Below are 16833 nucleotides of genomic sequence, written 5' to 3'. Positions count from 1 at the left end.
TATATGCTCTGGTAACTCTACTAGGACGGGTTACTCATTAAAACCCGTACCGTAGCTGATGCTATTTTTAACACTCGAAACAAGTAGAACAATGTACAACTTGAGACATAATATTCTACTTGTTTCATCTAGACTTGAATTATCTTGGTTTGACTTCAATTCATTAAATTATGACCTAATAGAATTTAAGAACACAAGTAAATTAACTTAACCGTGTTTTCTTTCGGTGCAAAGAGAACTTGTTTTCTAATTAATGGGAGTGATGGAGGTACTTTTACAGGATTAAACAAGGTTACATGGTCAATGTTGAATTGTCAAAACCCCAATAATGAAAGTAGTTTGGCAGCTATCTACAAAGACTTTGACAAAATGATTCATTAATGGTTCATTAATAATAATAGAATTTTTCTTCACTTGATTCATTCATTAAAATGATTTAATTTATTATTTATTTTAAAAATAAAAACTTGTCCAAAGTATATATGATATCATATGAGAAATTGATGCCTTTGGAAGAACTCAGTACCATGGCCCCCTCCCCTGCACCTTTTTTAACTGTCTCCCAGCAACCTATTGAACACGCCATTGTAGGCACACTGCATGCATATATACATTCGAACCTTTTTTCTTAATAATCATTCGGTATTCAATATTATTGGCTTGATTAATTTGTATCACATAAGATTTATTAAAAGAAAAAACACTCTTTATTTGAAATTGTTTTCATTTTAATGCTCGGACTCAAGATTTCAAAGGTAGAGTCTCATTCATCCACTGCTATCTTTTGGCACACATGCTATTGGCTATTACATAAAGACGATTTTTCCCCAAAAGTCTCACACTATTGGGCACATATCCACCTTATTGTATGTAGTTTTTTTTCCAGCTATATATGTGGGACTTTGTACACGTGTAAACCCAACAATCTCCCTCTCAAATTAAGTTTCACATGACTCATCTGTGCGTTACGTACCTAAACAAAACGTGTATGTGTTTATAGCCATCAAAACCTTCCTTGTTTTATGTAATGCGTAAAGGTAGTAGTACATCGGCTTCTAGATGGGCAAAAGCACTAAATGGACACCACACCATCAATCCGTCATATTCATACCTGTCTCGCCGAATCATTAGTTTTGATATCAGTTGTTGGGCTAAAAAATCAAAAAACACTCTTGACAGGGTGTGATATTATCCGTTTTGGGTCAAGTCCACGCCATCACTACCGTTCATATGCATGTAACTTGTTTTTCTTTTCAGTTACTAATATGTGATTTATTGGCACATTCAACGCATATTCAAACTAATTAATTGCTTAGGACCAGCACAATATTTACCATTTAACAATTGATTCATAAAATAGAAAAATATTAGTCGTAGCTCAATCGAATCCAGAACTAACGACAGTTGTACTTTATTTTAATCGAAGTTTAGGTTTTCAATCGACCACTTCCTGTTGATCTGAGCAAAAGAGATCTCTAGTGAGGCAAGAAAGATTTATTTGCTTGAGGATTAGATTGTTTAATCTTCTTTCCCTTTTCTTCTCATTAGGTTTGCAGGTCATACAAGATTCATAAAACGAGCATAGATATATCAGTAATTAATTAGGTAAAGAATAATTCAACAAAAGATCAATTATAGGCCCCGGGCATCTCCAACCCATTGCACCATTTTTTGCACCAAAATGGTGCAAATTAACTCCAACCCATTGCACTATTTTTTACACCAAAAAAGAATATTCTTTTTATATTCTTCTCTCTTTTATATTATATTATTTTCTTTACTTAAATTTTATTTTTAATTTCATAAAAAAATCCTTTTTTTTTTTTTTTTACATATCCATCCCATGTAATTCATAATCTTTTGTTATATAATCATTTAATATAAATTATTTTATACCATAAAATTTTAAATAATATAAATTGTAAGCAAATATTATACGTTATACATATTAATGGATAATTCAAATAAAAGTGAAATCATTGATAAAATATAATTAAATAAATACTATTACATTAAGGTAGAATTTATTTTAATTTCTACATAAATATTCAACTTCCATGATTAGTATGTTGCTCCCATAAATGCTCTTACTAATGCATTACGAAGTGCAAAATGAGCATCTTTGTTCTTAATTTTTTTTTTTGTGTCGAGCTAAAAAATTGTTCAAATCGATAATTTTCATCTACTACCATTTCTGTTGGAGTTGGACCTTCCCAAGAATCTTGAATTGGTGCATTAAGATCACGCTCATCCTCGATTATCATGTTGTGTAAAATAATACATGATGTTAATATATCATGTAGCACTTCTTTTCTCCAAAAACGCGACGGCCCTGCAATAATTGCAAAACGAGATTGCAAAACTCCGAATGCACGTTCAACATCTTTTCGACATGATTCTTGTTTCGTCGCGAAATATTTCTTCTTTTGAGATTGGCTCATGAATGGTTTGCATAATTGTAGACCATTTTGGATATATCTTGTCGGCTAAATAATAACCCACATCATATTCGTTTCCTTGAATAACATAATGGGCGGGAGGAGCAATACCTTTAGCAAGATTGGAAAACAGATGTGACGATTCTATTGGTGATCCAAATATTCGTGAATTTATTCGACAAGAACAAAAACGAATAATGGATAAAAGAAGTCAACAATTTAAGTACCTAATAACCACAACAATCCTCGCCCCATACACTCAATATTTTAATGATATTGGTGATCTGGAAAACACCTACCATAGTACTAAATTATTGTTATAATTTTCTAAATTATTATGTTGTTTAATGTATTTTCAATTTTAATGTATTGAACATTGTAATGTTATTGATCATTGTGTTGTTATTGAACATTGTGCTATAATTGTGTTACATATTCGAAATTATTATGTTATTGAACATTGTGTTATTTATTAACAACATATTATATTTTATATTTGCACTTTTCATTTTTGTGATGGTTATATTTTTTAATACAATTATAACTTATAATAAAATTAACTTCCAATTTTATATAAAATAATATATCTAAAATTAATTTATAAAACTTTCAATCCAAAATTAAGATGTAAAATTAATATTATAAGATATTACATAAAAAATAATTAGGTATATTAGGAATCTAAAATTATAAATTAAAATTTATAATATGTTAAATTAAAAGTGTTATATAATAAAAAAAAAAATATATATATATATATATATATATATATATATATATATATATATATTAATGAATAGTAATGGTGTAGATGAATAGGTATATTAGGAATCTAAATGTAAAAGTTAAAATTTATAATATGTTAAATTAAAAGTGTTATATAATAAAAAAAAATTATTAATGAATAGTGTTGCACCAAATTTGGTGCGATGAATAGTGTTGCACTAAATTTGGTGCAACACTATTCATGCACCAAAATAGTGCAAAAATTAGTGCAAGATTGAAGCTCCAAAATATTATTTTTTACACTAAAATAAAGATTTGATGTAAAAAATGATGCGAGGTTGGAGATGGCCTAAGGCCTTCTGCTCTTAAATGAGCACTTCTATTTGCCTATTCGTTTTTCTGTGTGAGCATTAAAGGGAAACAAAAACTCAAAAGTCAAAACTAACTCAGAAAGGAATAATGTGAGAAGGAATTCTCGAGAAAGAAAAAAAAGAAGGAATGAAATTTCATGATGAAAGAATAAAGGAAAAAACATCCAAAAGAAAATTAGTGGCCTTTGATGATGAATGATGGTGATACCTAGACAGTTGAATAGTCTTGTAGGTTAAACTTTAGAATTTATTCATAAAATTTGAAAGATTAATAAGATAAATGAAACTAACATCTCTCAGGTCATCGTGATTCATGAGCATGTAAAACATTATTTGGTTAAAGAAATAGTGCTAAAAGGTATTAAAAAAAGTAAAAGTACCCAAAAGAGAAGAACACTTGGCTCGGCTTGAGCAACAATGAGTTTAATTCCTACACTTGTCTAGTTTCTTTTTGACGATGAACAGGGATGTCCTATTATTCTTTTGACTGTCTTGTGCCAGTGACCTGGGTTGGTAAAAACTAGGAGTATTAAGTTTAAAATCTCTTCTTTTTTCTTTTTGCTTTTCCACCTGTGTTTTTTAATCTGTTTTGGGGTCCAAACTAATTTAAATTAGTGTTGTACTCCCTCTATTCCATAATAAGTGACTTTTTAGACTTATGTACACCCTTAAAAAAATATTCAGTTTTAGAAAATTAAGAGTGTTTGTACTAACTTACTCCTAATTAAATGTCTAGAAAAAGAAAAGCTTAATAATTTTTTATTATGTAAATAAGGATCATTTTGAAAGATGAATATCAATTTCTTCTTAAAATTTAAAGCACCATTTATTTTGAAATAAAATGAAAAGCCTAAAAAATTACTTATTATGAAATGGAGGAAGTATAAGATACATCAAAAAAGGGAAAAAGCACTCCAGCACTCCTATCAGGACTCACATTCAAAATCGCAGGTTCAACGTAAAGATAGAATCAATAATCTTACTGCCTCAGTTAAATCTTCCTGATTTAAAAAAAAAAAAATTATTTCAGCGCACCAATGTCTCCCAAAATCCAGGCAGGCTTGCATATTCTCTAACTTGAAACCTCAATGCTCCTATTTTGATCAAGTGTTACAATAAAGCAAATTAGATCATCATTAGAACAGGGTTACTGTCCATAATAAACTCAATTTGGTAACTTAAAAAGTGAAACAGATAAGCAAATAGCTTGCTGTAATAAATAAGAATAGATTAACAATAATTTTATTATTATCAATGCATGTAAGTTAATTTTAAATTAACTAGTACTCTTTCCACTCCAATTTATATGAAGATGTTTGATTTGACACGAAGTTTAAAAAAAAAAATTAAAAAAAAGACTTCTGAAACGTGTGTCTTAAAATAAGCTATAGATATTTGTGGTTATAAATCATTTTATTAAGGACAAAATTGAAAGTTTAGGTTAAATTGTTATTGAGAATAGAAATGTAACTAAAAAGAAATAAATGTTATATAAATTGAGTTGATAGAGTAGCATATACCACCACTCCCAGCTACGCTTTCATCTTTGCGTATAAAATATTGTTTTTAAAATGTTGTTTTTCTCTTTAAGTATTTCGTTACTAGTTAAGGTGGCAATCATGCAATGTTCCAGAGCTCCTTAGCTTTAGGTAATGTCATACTTTTCAACTTTCATATTCTAAACATTATTCTGTCGACTTTGAGATTCTCACAGTCAGGATATGACACGCGTGCGAAGGAAAATGGTACACCTGTATATATTTTGTTTCATATTTGCTGCCAGGAGGACTATGTTACTCTATTAACATTGTCATCATATCTAAACCTAGGTCCTTTGTTGTGATTTTTTATATTTTCTTTTAGTACTTGGCTGTTGGCAATTGTTTTTTATGGAAGTAGGATGTAGATGGAACGAAGAGGCCTTCGAATTTTTGACTAGATGGTGTCTTTTGAGGAGCAAATCCAATAAATGGGTTTGTCATAATTTTTGCAACTTAGTAGCCGTTTGGCCATAAATATTGTTCACTTTTTTCCTAAATTTTTTTCACTTTTTTTCGGAATCAACGTTTGCCCATGAAAATTCCGAATACCCGAAATACTAAAAACTTAAAAAATTTATTTTTCAAAAAAATTTCGCTTTTTTACGACTACATTTCACCAAAAACTATAATTTCAAAGACTATGGCCAAACACAACTCCAACTCCAAAATTTCAAAAAAAAAATGAATTTTTTTGGGTATCTGTGGACAAACGGGGCCTTAAATGGTGAAAACGCATGCGTGGCAGAGCACCATCAATGTGCGGTTTCACGTCTAAAAACAGGGTCCGTTAAATATATTTACATTGAAGGTGCTCTGCTACCCATGAGCCTTCAGTGAATATTTCAAACTTTGGAGAAAGGCTCATCTTTCCAAAAGCACCTTCAGTGTAAATTCTTAAAATCGGAGAATCTGAACAAAGTAAGTTTTTCTTGTATAATTTGACAACTGAAACAACTTTTTCAAAACCTAAAGGCTCATACATGCTAAGGCACACAAAAACAATCTTCCTTAGACGCTTTTCTTTTCATTGTTTTTCAATATTATTTTTTGCTTCATAATAATTTATTTGTTATTGGTAGATAATTTTTTAAATCAGTATGTTAAAAATATAAATGCATACTTTTAACATTGTTACTTCATCTGTCCCAATATATGTGATATAGTTTGATTAGAAACAAAGTTTAAGAAAGAAAGGAATAGTTTTAAAACTTATGATTTAAAACAAGTCATAGATATTTGTGTGATTCTAAATAATTTTATTAAGGGTAAAAGGAGAATTTTTAATTTAAATTATTTCTAAATATAGCAATGTATCATTATTTTTGGGACACACTATAAAAGGAAAGTGTATCACATAAATTGGGACAGATGTAGATGAAAGTCTATTTTTTTCCGGTTTGATTTGATTATCAGCTTGGTTCGATTTTTCATGAACACCACTATGCAAAGGTATACGATTATATAAGATATTTTGTTCATAATATTAAAATTGTATAAGACAAAATCAAGAATATTAATACAAATAAACACATTGAATAAATAAATATGGTAAAAATTTAATACACAACTTAGAAAAGTAATAAACTATGAAAAAAAAATTAAAAAAAAAAAGAGTAAAGGTAAAAAGTAAAAAAATACCTCTTGAAGATGCGATTTCTTATTATTAGAACGGTCGATTAATGCACAAATATCTCGATGGAAATGATCCCCACATTCCAAATAATGTTATGAAATTTTTTTGTGTCTTAGTGTATCAAACAAATTTACGGAGAAGGCTCTTAACTGAAATGGTAAAAGGTGGACTATATAAAGTGATGGGAAGAAAGAGATGTATTATTATTTATGGAGAAGGCTCTCTTAGGCAAGGGTGTCTTTGTAGGTTTACTAAACGTGCTTTAGGATATATGAGCATTTATGGCTGAAAAGGTTGTCCCACTTGTCACATCAGAGCAGAGCTAAAGGCTTATATATCCTACAAAGAGCCTAAAGCTCTCTTAACCGAAATGGTAAAAGGTGGACCGCATATAAAGTGATGGGAAGAAATAGATGTATTATTATTTATTAAGAAGGCTCTCTTAGGCAAGGGTGTCTTTGTAGGTTTACTAAACGTGCTTTAGGACATATGAGCATTTAGGTCTGAAAAGGTTGTCCCACTTGTCACATCAGAGCAGAGCTAAAGGCTTATATATCCTACAAAGAGCCTAAAGCTCTCTTAACTGAAATGGTAAAAGGTGGACCGCATATAAAGTGATGGGAAGAAAGAGATGTATTATTATTTATGGAGAAGGCTCTCTTAGGCAAGGGTGTCTTTGTAGGCTTCTTAAACGTGCTTTAGGATATATGAGCGTTTGTACGAAAAGGTTGTCCCACTTGTCACATCAGAGCAGAGCTAAAGGCTTATATATCCTACAAAGAGCCTAAAGCACATTCCTAGAGGTTGTCTCGCTTGTCACTGCTCCAATGTAACAAGTGAGACAACCTTTCTAGACCTAAAGGCTCGTATGTCCTAAAGCACGTCGCTTAACCTACAAAGACACCCTCGCCTAAGAGAGAGAATGTATCTTTTCTTCCCATCACTTTCTATGTGGTCCCTTCACCATTTCGGCCAAAGCCTTCTCCGTAAATTTGTTTGATACACTAAAACACAAAAAGATTTCAAAACATTATTTGGAATTTGGGATCACTTCCATATGAGAAATTTGTGCATTAATCAACTGTTCAAATAATAAGAAACCGCATCTTCAAGAGGTATTTTTTGCTTTTACCTTTACTTTTTTTTTATAGTTTATTACTTTTTCTAAGTCAGGTATTAACTTTTTACCATATTTATTTATTCATTGTGTTTATTTGTATTAATATTGCTGATTTTGTCTTATACAATTTTAACATTATAAACAAAATATCTTATATAATCGTATACCTGTGCATAGTGGTGTTCATGAAAAATCGAACCAAGCTGATAATCAAACCAAATTGGAAAAGAAATAGACTTTCATCTACTTTTGTCCCAATTTATGTGATACACTTTTTTTTTTTATAGTTTGTCCCAAAAATAATGATACATTGCTATATTTAAAAATAATTTAAATTAAAAATTCTCCTTTTACCCTTAATAAAATTATTTAGAGTCACACAAATATCTATGACTTGTTTTAAACCATAAGTTTTAAAAGTATTCCTTTCTTTCTTAAACTTTGTTCCTAGTCAAACTATATCACATATATTGGGATAGATGGAGTAACAATGTTAAAAGTATGCAGTTATATTTTACAAATTTAAAAAATTATCTACCAATAACAAATAAATTATTATGAAAGCAAAAAATAATATTAAAAAAAAATGAAAAGAAAGCATCTAAGGAAGATTGTTTTTGTCATTAGGTTGAAGTGTCTAAGCATTTATGCGTATGAAGCCTTTAGGTTTGGAAAAGTTGTTTCGGTTAATTGTACATCAAATAAGAAAAACTTACTTTTTGCATTCTCCGACTTAAAGAATTTATAGTACTAAAGGTGCTTTTGGAAAGATGAGCCTTTCTCTAAAATTTGAAATATCAACTGAAGGCTCATGGATAGCAGAGCACCTTCAGTGTGAATATATTTAAAGGACCATCTATTTTTAGACTTGAAAATCGCACACTGAAGGTGCTATGTCAGACATGCGTTTTCACCATTTAAATTATGAAAATTCTGACTAATGCATTTGCTCGATTTGTCCCTCAAAGGACACTATTTCCATCAAAAATTTGAGGCTTTCCTCAGCCCTTCCCAACTTTGATATAGATAGATGAGTGAGAATTACTATTTCACTTGAACAACAAGAACAACAAAAATATACCTAGTGTAATCTCACAAGTGGGGTTTGCAGAGGGTAGAGTGCAAAAATATTATTCCACTTGAAGTATTTTTAAAATGGGTAAAGGTGCAAATATATTCCTCAACTTTGCGATTTAGAGCAGATATACCCCTCGTTAATGTTACACCTCGAAAATTTTCCGTTAGTGTAATTAATAGGTGAATAGACGAGCGAAGGGTATGATGTATATGATGTTTGGACAAGTAAGAAATAGTATTTGATGATCTTAATTAATATTTCCAAAGACATTCGAGATAAGGAAAAGAAAGTTGTTAGGGAAGCGAGTCGTATGTCGAGTAACAAATAAGAATTTCGAGTGTTGAACTAATGGTGTATGAATGATGCCCTAAGGAAGAGTTATAACATCCCTTAGATTGATATTGAGGTGTTAAACAAGTGTTAAGAAGGTTCCATAAGGATCGGAGGTCAAACGAGTCGATGAAACAATTCTCGGAAAGCTGGACAAACCTACGGCCAGACATACTGGCCGTATAAAAAGCATGGACCATATGTCCAACCGTAGATTCAGCCCAGAAGAGCATACTTCACAAGACCAGATCTACGGCCAGACATACGGCCCGTGAAAAACATACGGACCGTATGTTCCGTCCGTATAATCTCGGCTCGAACTTGATTTATATAAGGGACCTCTTTCTTATTTCATTTCATTTCATCTTCCACCTCCACACTTCAAGAAACCTCTAGAACATTTCCATATACTTCAATCACAAGAAAACAAGAGAAATCAAAGATTAACAACAAGATTTGAGTAGAATCAAGTGTATGAAACCCACTGAAAGTCATTCAAATCAAGAAAACCCAAGAGAGATGAAATAGGGTTTTGGTGCAAGAAGTGTATCATCAATCAAGGATTATCCCTCCATCATCTAAGGTAAGTTTCATGACCTTTTCATGTTATTTGAGGTATTATTAAGTTGAAACTCATGGATTGTAGAAGAGTGTGAGAAATGGGTCTTAAATGTGCAAATAGTGTCATTAGTGAGTAGTAGTTGGATTGAATCATGAAAATGGATATGTTGATGTTATAAATACGTTATAAATGATATTTAGAACATGAAATAAGTATTGGATATGAAAGAATGCGACAAAGGACGTTTGCCATGATTATGGAGAATTGGAGTAGAATTGTGAAATGTGAATAATGTAAAAGAATGGCGATTGTTGCGAGCGATATTGTGATTGTTGTTATGAATGCTGCGGGTTGATATGGAATATGGCGGAAAGTAGTATAAACAAAGGAAATGCTGCCCAATTTTCTATAGCCTTAGTAAGTATGCTCTCATGATTGTCTAACTAATGATGATACGAATCACATTGAAGGTATTAACGAGTGCATTAAAAGAGGACGAGCAAGCAATCGAGTAGCTAAGCGATAAAGGTATGTAAGGCCCAATCTTTCCTTCTAAGGCGTGACTCTATGGTATGAATCCTCCTATCTTCTATGACCTCTCTACATATGAATGTATCGAAATGATGAGTCTACGTTATAAAGAGCTCTCGTGAGATAAAGTTAAAAAGGTATGTTGTGTACATGATGATGAGCCCAAGTCTAGAGATCCTAAAACTTATGGCACAAGATTCCTACGAGTTAATGACCTTCATACGATCCTTTACTATTACTTATTGTTGCTAGACCTAGTTTATGATGTTCGTCTCTTTCCTTTCAAGGCATGATTTTCCTCCTTCTCCATGAATCTCCTAAATTCCGAAGGACTAAGAGTTCACATTCATGTAGCCATACAAGAGAAAGATAAGAGATATAAAATGAGTATGATAGTAATAACGATGATTCTATGACTATAAGGAGCTACACGTGTGTAAGATAAGAGAGACAAGGCACAAGTATGATAATCGACGATGATGAGTTAAATCTAAAGAGTCCTAAAGTGAGAGATGATGCCCGCGAAGTCAATGATTCTAAGTATGGTTCCATTGGTGCTTCCTCTCATGTACACTCACCTTAAAACGTTAGTCCCTTCAAGGTGAGATATGACGATTCGACTACTCCATAATGTGGTCGGGGTTCCACGACCTTACGTCACCCCGATGGTTATAGATGCCTGCGAGTCCCAATATATGTTGTGATGATGTATGTATATATATACATGTATGTAATGATACTAAATTATAATAGAGACACGATATGCTTATAAGACAATTGATAATCATAAGTCTATAAAATGTAGGGTGATAACTATATGGTATGTATATATGAATATATGCTTGATGACGATAAGTTAAGATAAACCACAGGTCTATGAAATGCATGGTAATGATAAACATATGCTATGTATGATGACAAATGTATAATATGTACAAGGATGAGATTATAATATGAATGATGATAAATGTATGATGTGTGTGATGATGTGATTCCACCGAACCGAGAAAAGGGCGAACATGACCACCATTAATTGGGAGTGAAGACTCACACCGTACCGAGAAAAGGGCGGACATGATCACCACCGCGCTGGTTTGCATATGATGGGTACCCAGACGTGGATTAACGACATGATGATGTATGATTGATATGACGATGCATGTATGGCATGATGATGTATATGTGATATGATAAGGCATACGCTATGATAATTTACATGATGTGCTTATGTATGATGAATGTATATGAAATGTATCTATAATTACAAGAGTACGCAGGTTGTATCTCCATCTCATGACTTATGATATTCTTATTATGCTTATCTCATTCCTGCCTTACATACTCAGTACAATATTCATACTGACGTCCTCTTCTTTGGACGCTGTGTTCATGCCCACAGGTAGACAGAGAGGCGGTGCAGATTCGTAGGAGCTCTTAGCAGATTTACAGGAGCCCTCCCTTATTTCGTGAGGTGCTATTTTGAGACATTATTTTGTGTATATATATTTTGGGCATGGCCGGGTCCCGTCCCGTCTATATGTTCGGTGTTTTAGTAGAGGCTCGTAGATACGTATGTGTGGGTAGTATGGTCCCATAGACTTCATGTATATGCAAGCATATGTATATTATTATTTTGATAGCCTAAAGGGCTTATGTTTATACAAGTAAGTATGTTTTAAATGAAAATCATTTTTTTTACAAATGATAAGATATGTGAATGAAGGCAGGATAAGACATAGAATGAGGGGTGCTCGGTGGTCAGCCTCGGGTACCGGTCATGGCCCGTAGTTTGGGTCGTGACAGTTACAAAAGTGGTGTGTATATACCCCCTGACGTTACAAAATGGTGCAAATATACCCCTGCCGTTACAAAATGGTGCAAATATATCCTTTTCGCTGACGGAATTTTTTTTAACAAATCATTTAGGTTATTTTTTAATTAAAAAATACCACGTGACTTTAAAAAAAACTCTATCCATTTTTTTTAGTAGACATACTTTTCTAAAGCTACATAGTAATTTTTTTCTGGTGGATCGGGTTTGATTTAAAAATGGGTAGACTTATTTTTTTTAAATCACTGAAATGTTTTTTTAAACTTACCAGCCCCGACACATCAGAGAAAAATTACCATGCGGCTTTAAGAAATAGGTCTACTAAAAAAAATATAGGTAGACTTTTTTTTTAAAGTCACGTGGCATTTTTTTAATTAAAAAATAATTTAAATGATTTTTTAAAAAAATTCCGTCAATGAAAAGGGTATATTTGCACCATTTTGTAACGGTAAGGATATATTTACACCATTTTGTAACGGCAGAGATATATATACACCCCTTTTGTAACGAAAGGTATATATGCTCTAAATCGCAAAATTGAGAGATATGTTTACACCTTTTTTATCTATTTATTTCAAGTTGATATTGAGATAATAAATTAAATTATAAAATAAATATTAATTTGTAAATAATATTTCAAGTTAGAATTAAAATTAGAAATAATTGCCACCCTCTATGCAATCTTGCTCTTGAGGGTTAGGCGTCAAGTAGGCAAATGCTTTGCCAATGTTCAAGAAACCAATATGGCTTCATTTTAAATCAAGTCAAAAGACCCACAGAAATTTATTTGTTTTAAGACAAAACAGGTTTCAATTGTATTTTTTAATATTTACTTGTTAATTTGTTTTCCAAGTCTCTCTTTTCTACAAGGATATATGTATTGGGATCGAAATAATCAGAATGTCATGCGCAAGCTAATAATTTACAAGTCTTGAGTGATGGTAAATCAGACAACAAAGAAAAACTATGAAAAAGACTTTGGAATATAATATAGTTTTGATCAATTGACCTACATATGATAAAATTAATATAAAAAATATTGTAAACCTATTGAGAGAATAAACCTCCCCTTAAGCAAAACTTTCTAAGGGACTATATTGTAGATACCTTTCTATGTGTTGTGTTGTATGACACGGATTCTTCAATATATAGAGGTCAAAAATCTTTTCATTCAAGAAAAGGACTCGCCAAAGAGAATTATATTTTCCTTTCAAGAAAATAAAGCAATTATGGTTATACTTTAACTTTCCTTCAAGAGAAAAGTAAAACTCAAATATGATAAAAAAAATCAGGGCAAAATCCTAACAAATCTCCCCTTTTGGCCTGAATTTTCTCGGCAAAAATTGATTCGTCTTCTTCACATAATCTCCATCATTGCTGCTTGCTATGGTTAAAAGTAGGCATGGGTTAAAAATTTGAGCCTTATACGTTAAAAGTGAGCACAGGTTAAAAGTGGAGCTCATGCGTTAAAAGTGAACATAAGTTAAAATTGACCCAAGCGTTTAAAGTAAACAAGGGTTGAAAATTGGAGCTCATGCGTTAAAAGTAAGCATGAGTTAAGTATTATTTTTGTTTTAAAAATATGCAGCAGCAAAATTATTGAAAATATGGTTGAAAATTCATCTCCACATGTAATACTCTGAACAAAATTTTCATTATCGCGAAATCGGTTGCTGCTTGATTTGAAGTGACCGCCTTGAACCTGCCTTCAATCGATTGAACCATTGGCTCGATACTCACCTATGGAATCGAAATAATCGTCGTACGGCTAAAAGTTTCAATAATTTTAACCTTGAATGATAGTAAATCAACAAAAAAAAAAAAAATTAATAAAAAAGACTTTAGAGTATGATATGATTTTTGATCTGATAAAATTAATATAAAAACTATTATAAACCTATTGAAAAAATAAATCTCCCCTTAAGCAGAACTATCTAAAGAACTACATTATAGATACTTTTCTATGTGTTGTATTGTATGAGAGAAATTATTTAATATATAGAGATCCAAAACATTTTCATCTAAAAAAATGACTAGTCAAATATAAAAGAGAATTATATTTTTCTTTCAGAAAAATAAAATAATTATAGTTATATTTTAACTTTCCTTCAAGAGAAAAGTAAAAATTAAATATGATTAAAAAATCAAGACCAAACCGTAACAACTAGATTATACCATAATAAACGTATATTGTATAAACTAAAGAGGTTTACGAGCCATCCTCAAGACTCACGAATCTGATAATCATACAAATTAATTCTCATATAATATATTGTTAAACCATATTCATTTTAGTGATAATTGAAAGTAGAAGTCAAGGTGAGTTGGTGAATTAATAAATGCCAACACACGATAGATGTGCCAGTACAAAGGACTCGGACAAATATCAAATAGTCGTATCTACAAGCCAAGACTCGTGGTTCCAAGACTTGTTTTACCCTTTTTTCTTTCTCTCTTCCTTTCACGGTTTAATCCATGGCTCAAAAGTACAAAAAGTAATAGGCTTTAAAAAGAGGAAGTAATTTAATTTGAACGTAAACATAAACTTCTTTTTCTTTCGGGCTTAGACATAGCAACATAAATTGAAATGATGTTACGAAGTTGTAAAAAGTAGAATTTCGTCGTTGCTTCTCATTTCAATAGTGAAAAACTGAGGAAAAAGAAAAACAAACAAACAAACTTGACCAGCCCAACAAAAAAAGAGCCATCGTCGTTATGATACATAACAAAAACACATTTACATATCATTTTACTAGAATTAAGAGAATAGATAAAAAAGAGCTTTGTTTCATTTGTAGCTCTCTCTTTTCTAACTGCTGTTTGTAGTTAATTGATGAAATGAGCTTTTTCCTCAATTTCATCCTAGTAGTATATTTTTTGCTTTTATTCACTCAAGCAGCAGCAACTGTGCCTCTGGGAAAATGGTAATTTTTGGGAGAGGTAGTGGACTTTGTTTGGTCCTTTTCTCTCAAGGCCTTTGAAGCTGACAGACTCATTTTTTTCTCATTGGCTTCATCCATCTCTATTTGTTCTTGCCTGCACTCTTCACTACAGAATGGAATATCCCCTCTGCATCATACAATAAAACAACAATCAATCTCTTGTACTCATTTTAAATTGTCCAATAGTAATAAAAGCCTAATCACAATTTTGCAAATCTACACTTGCTATAAACAATTGATCAACTTATAATTTTTGTTTTGTAAATAGTTAAGAATTTGAGTGTCAAACGGGTGGGTTGAACTGGATTTAGAGAATCAAAATGAACTAGTTATAAGTTACAAGTTAATCAAAATGGGCAAAAAAAAGTGGGTCATAGATGATACCCGTCTAAATTTTATCAATTTTTTATTTTAAATTTGATAAAAATTTAAAACAAAAAATTATCATGCGATTCTAGCATAGAAATTTTTTTAATTAGCCCATATAACGGGATTTGTTTTTTTTTTATTTTTTTTTTATTATGACTACGTAAAATATAGCAAATAAAAAATATTCGTAAAGATATTCTGACAAAATCTTCTTCAATCAAGTTGGGTTATATACCTTGGTCAATTTTAAATGGGCTAAGTTGGACGAATTAATATATCAACGAATTATTCAACCTGATGAATGCGATTATATTTTCATGAACTAATTTTGCTGACATAAAACTGTCTGGTTATAATTTCAAATGTCATCATCATTTCTTGAATAAAAGTAAGATCTTTGATCAGAAATAACCAGTTACCATTTTCAGAAAATCCATCCTCTCCGGGAAAAGGAAAACCAAAAATTGAATCATTTGAAGTTTGAAAAAAATGAGCAAAAACTGACCTGTACATGAAGATATCTCTGTTATGACCTAGTGATTTCTTGCATAGAAAACAAGCTTCCAGGAAATGGGGTTGTTCTTCTTCAAACCTAGCATCATATAACCTTCTGGTGTTAGCCAATCTTGGTGATGACATTGAAGAAGATGAAATGGAAGAAAGATTCCTCAGACTGCTTTTTCTTTGTAAAGCAGTATAATAAAGAGGCCTAGAAATCAATGGGTTGTGATTTTGATTATTGTTCTCTAAAGGTCCAGCTTCTATTACAGCTAGATCAGAGGCAAGACAATTATTGTTTTTGTCAAGGAAACAAGGCCCTCTTCTTGTTGCACTGTCCATTTTGGTTGGTTGGTTTTTTTGCAGAGAGAAGAAAGAGTGGGGGAGTGGAAAATGTATGGAGAAATGGGATTTGGAAGAGAGGTGGTTATAAAGAAAGTTTGGTAGAAATTCTTGGAGAGAAAGGGTAAAGTGCAAACCATGGTGCAAGTGGAATCTATTGGCCAAAATTTCCTTGTATCTTCCCCGGTTTTCTTTTCCCATTTAATTGTTTGTTTATACGTTATGACATGTATATCCTTATTTTTGTAATTATTTACATCTTTACCATTGTAGTCCAAGAAACATACTGTAGTTTTATATTATTTTTTATGTCCGCTAACGATTTAGGCCTTCATTGCTGATCCACAAGTCTTTTGTTCACTCATTTTAAATTATAATTTTGAGAACTATTAACATTTAGACCTATTACTTTTTAACTCTGCTCAATAGAGGTTGTTAAGTGTGATAAGACAAATTGATGATTCATTCATGTAAAACATCGATGCAATTTCGAGATAAATGGAGTAGTATTTTCCAGTAAG

At 31.5% G+C, this 16833-nt stretch overlaps 1 protein-coding gene across 1 annotated transcript; it reads right to left on the bottom strand.

The window, feature by feature from the left end:
* Positions 1 to 14841: 14841 nt before the first annotated feature.
* On the bottom strand, positions 14842 to 16366 carry LOC132051940 (FCS-Like Zinc finger 1-like). The gene is made up of 2 exons (XM_059443221.1): positions 15978 to 16366; positions 14842 to 15230 (listed from the first exon to the last, which is right to left on the bottom strand). The coding sequence occupies exons 1-2, from the start codon at positions 16310 to 16312 to the stop codon at positions 15053 to 15055; spliced, it is 513 nt and encodes a 170-aa protein (XP_059299204.1). The 5' UTR covers positions 16313 to 16366; the 3' UTR covers positions 14842 to 15052.
* Between the last annotated feature and the right edge of the window lie 467 nt (positions 16367 to 16833).

Source organism: Lycium ferocissimum, chromosome 4 (assembly GCF_029784015.1).
Source record: "Lycium ferocissimum isolate CSIRO_LF1 chromosome 4, AGI_CSIRO_Lferr_CH_V1, whole genome shotgun sequence".
Taxonomy (NCBI): Eukaryota; Viridiplantae; Streptophyta; class Magnoliopsida; order Solanales; family Solanaceae; genus Lycium; species Lycium ferocissimum.
The sequence above is the reverse complement of the archived record's forward strand: the minus strand, read 5'-3'. Positions and strand labels throughout refer to the sequence as shown.

Bases quoted from the DNA above. Each gene is read 5' to 3' on its own strand.
- LOC132051940 (XM_059443221.1), bottom strand. From the start codon at position 16,312: ATGGACAGTGCAACAAGAAGAGGGCCTTGTTTCCTTGACAAAAACAAT. The intron at 15,231-15,977 runs GTCAGTTTTTGC...TGTATGATGCAG, and splicing joins AGAGATATCTTCATGTACAG to AGGGGATATTCCATTCTGTA.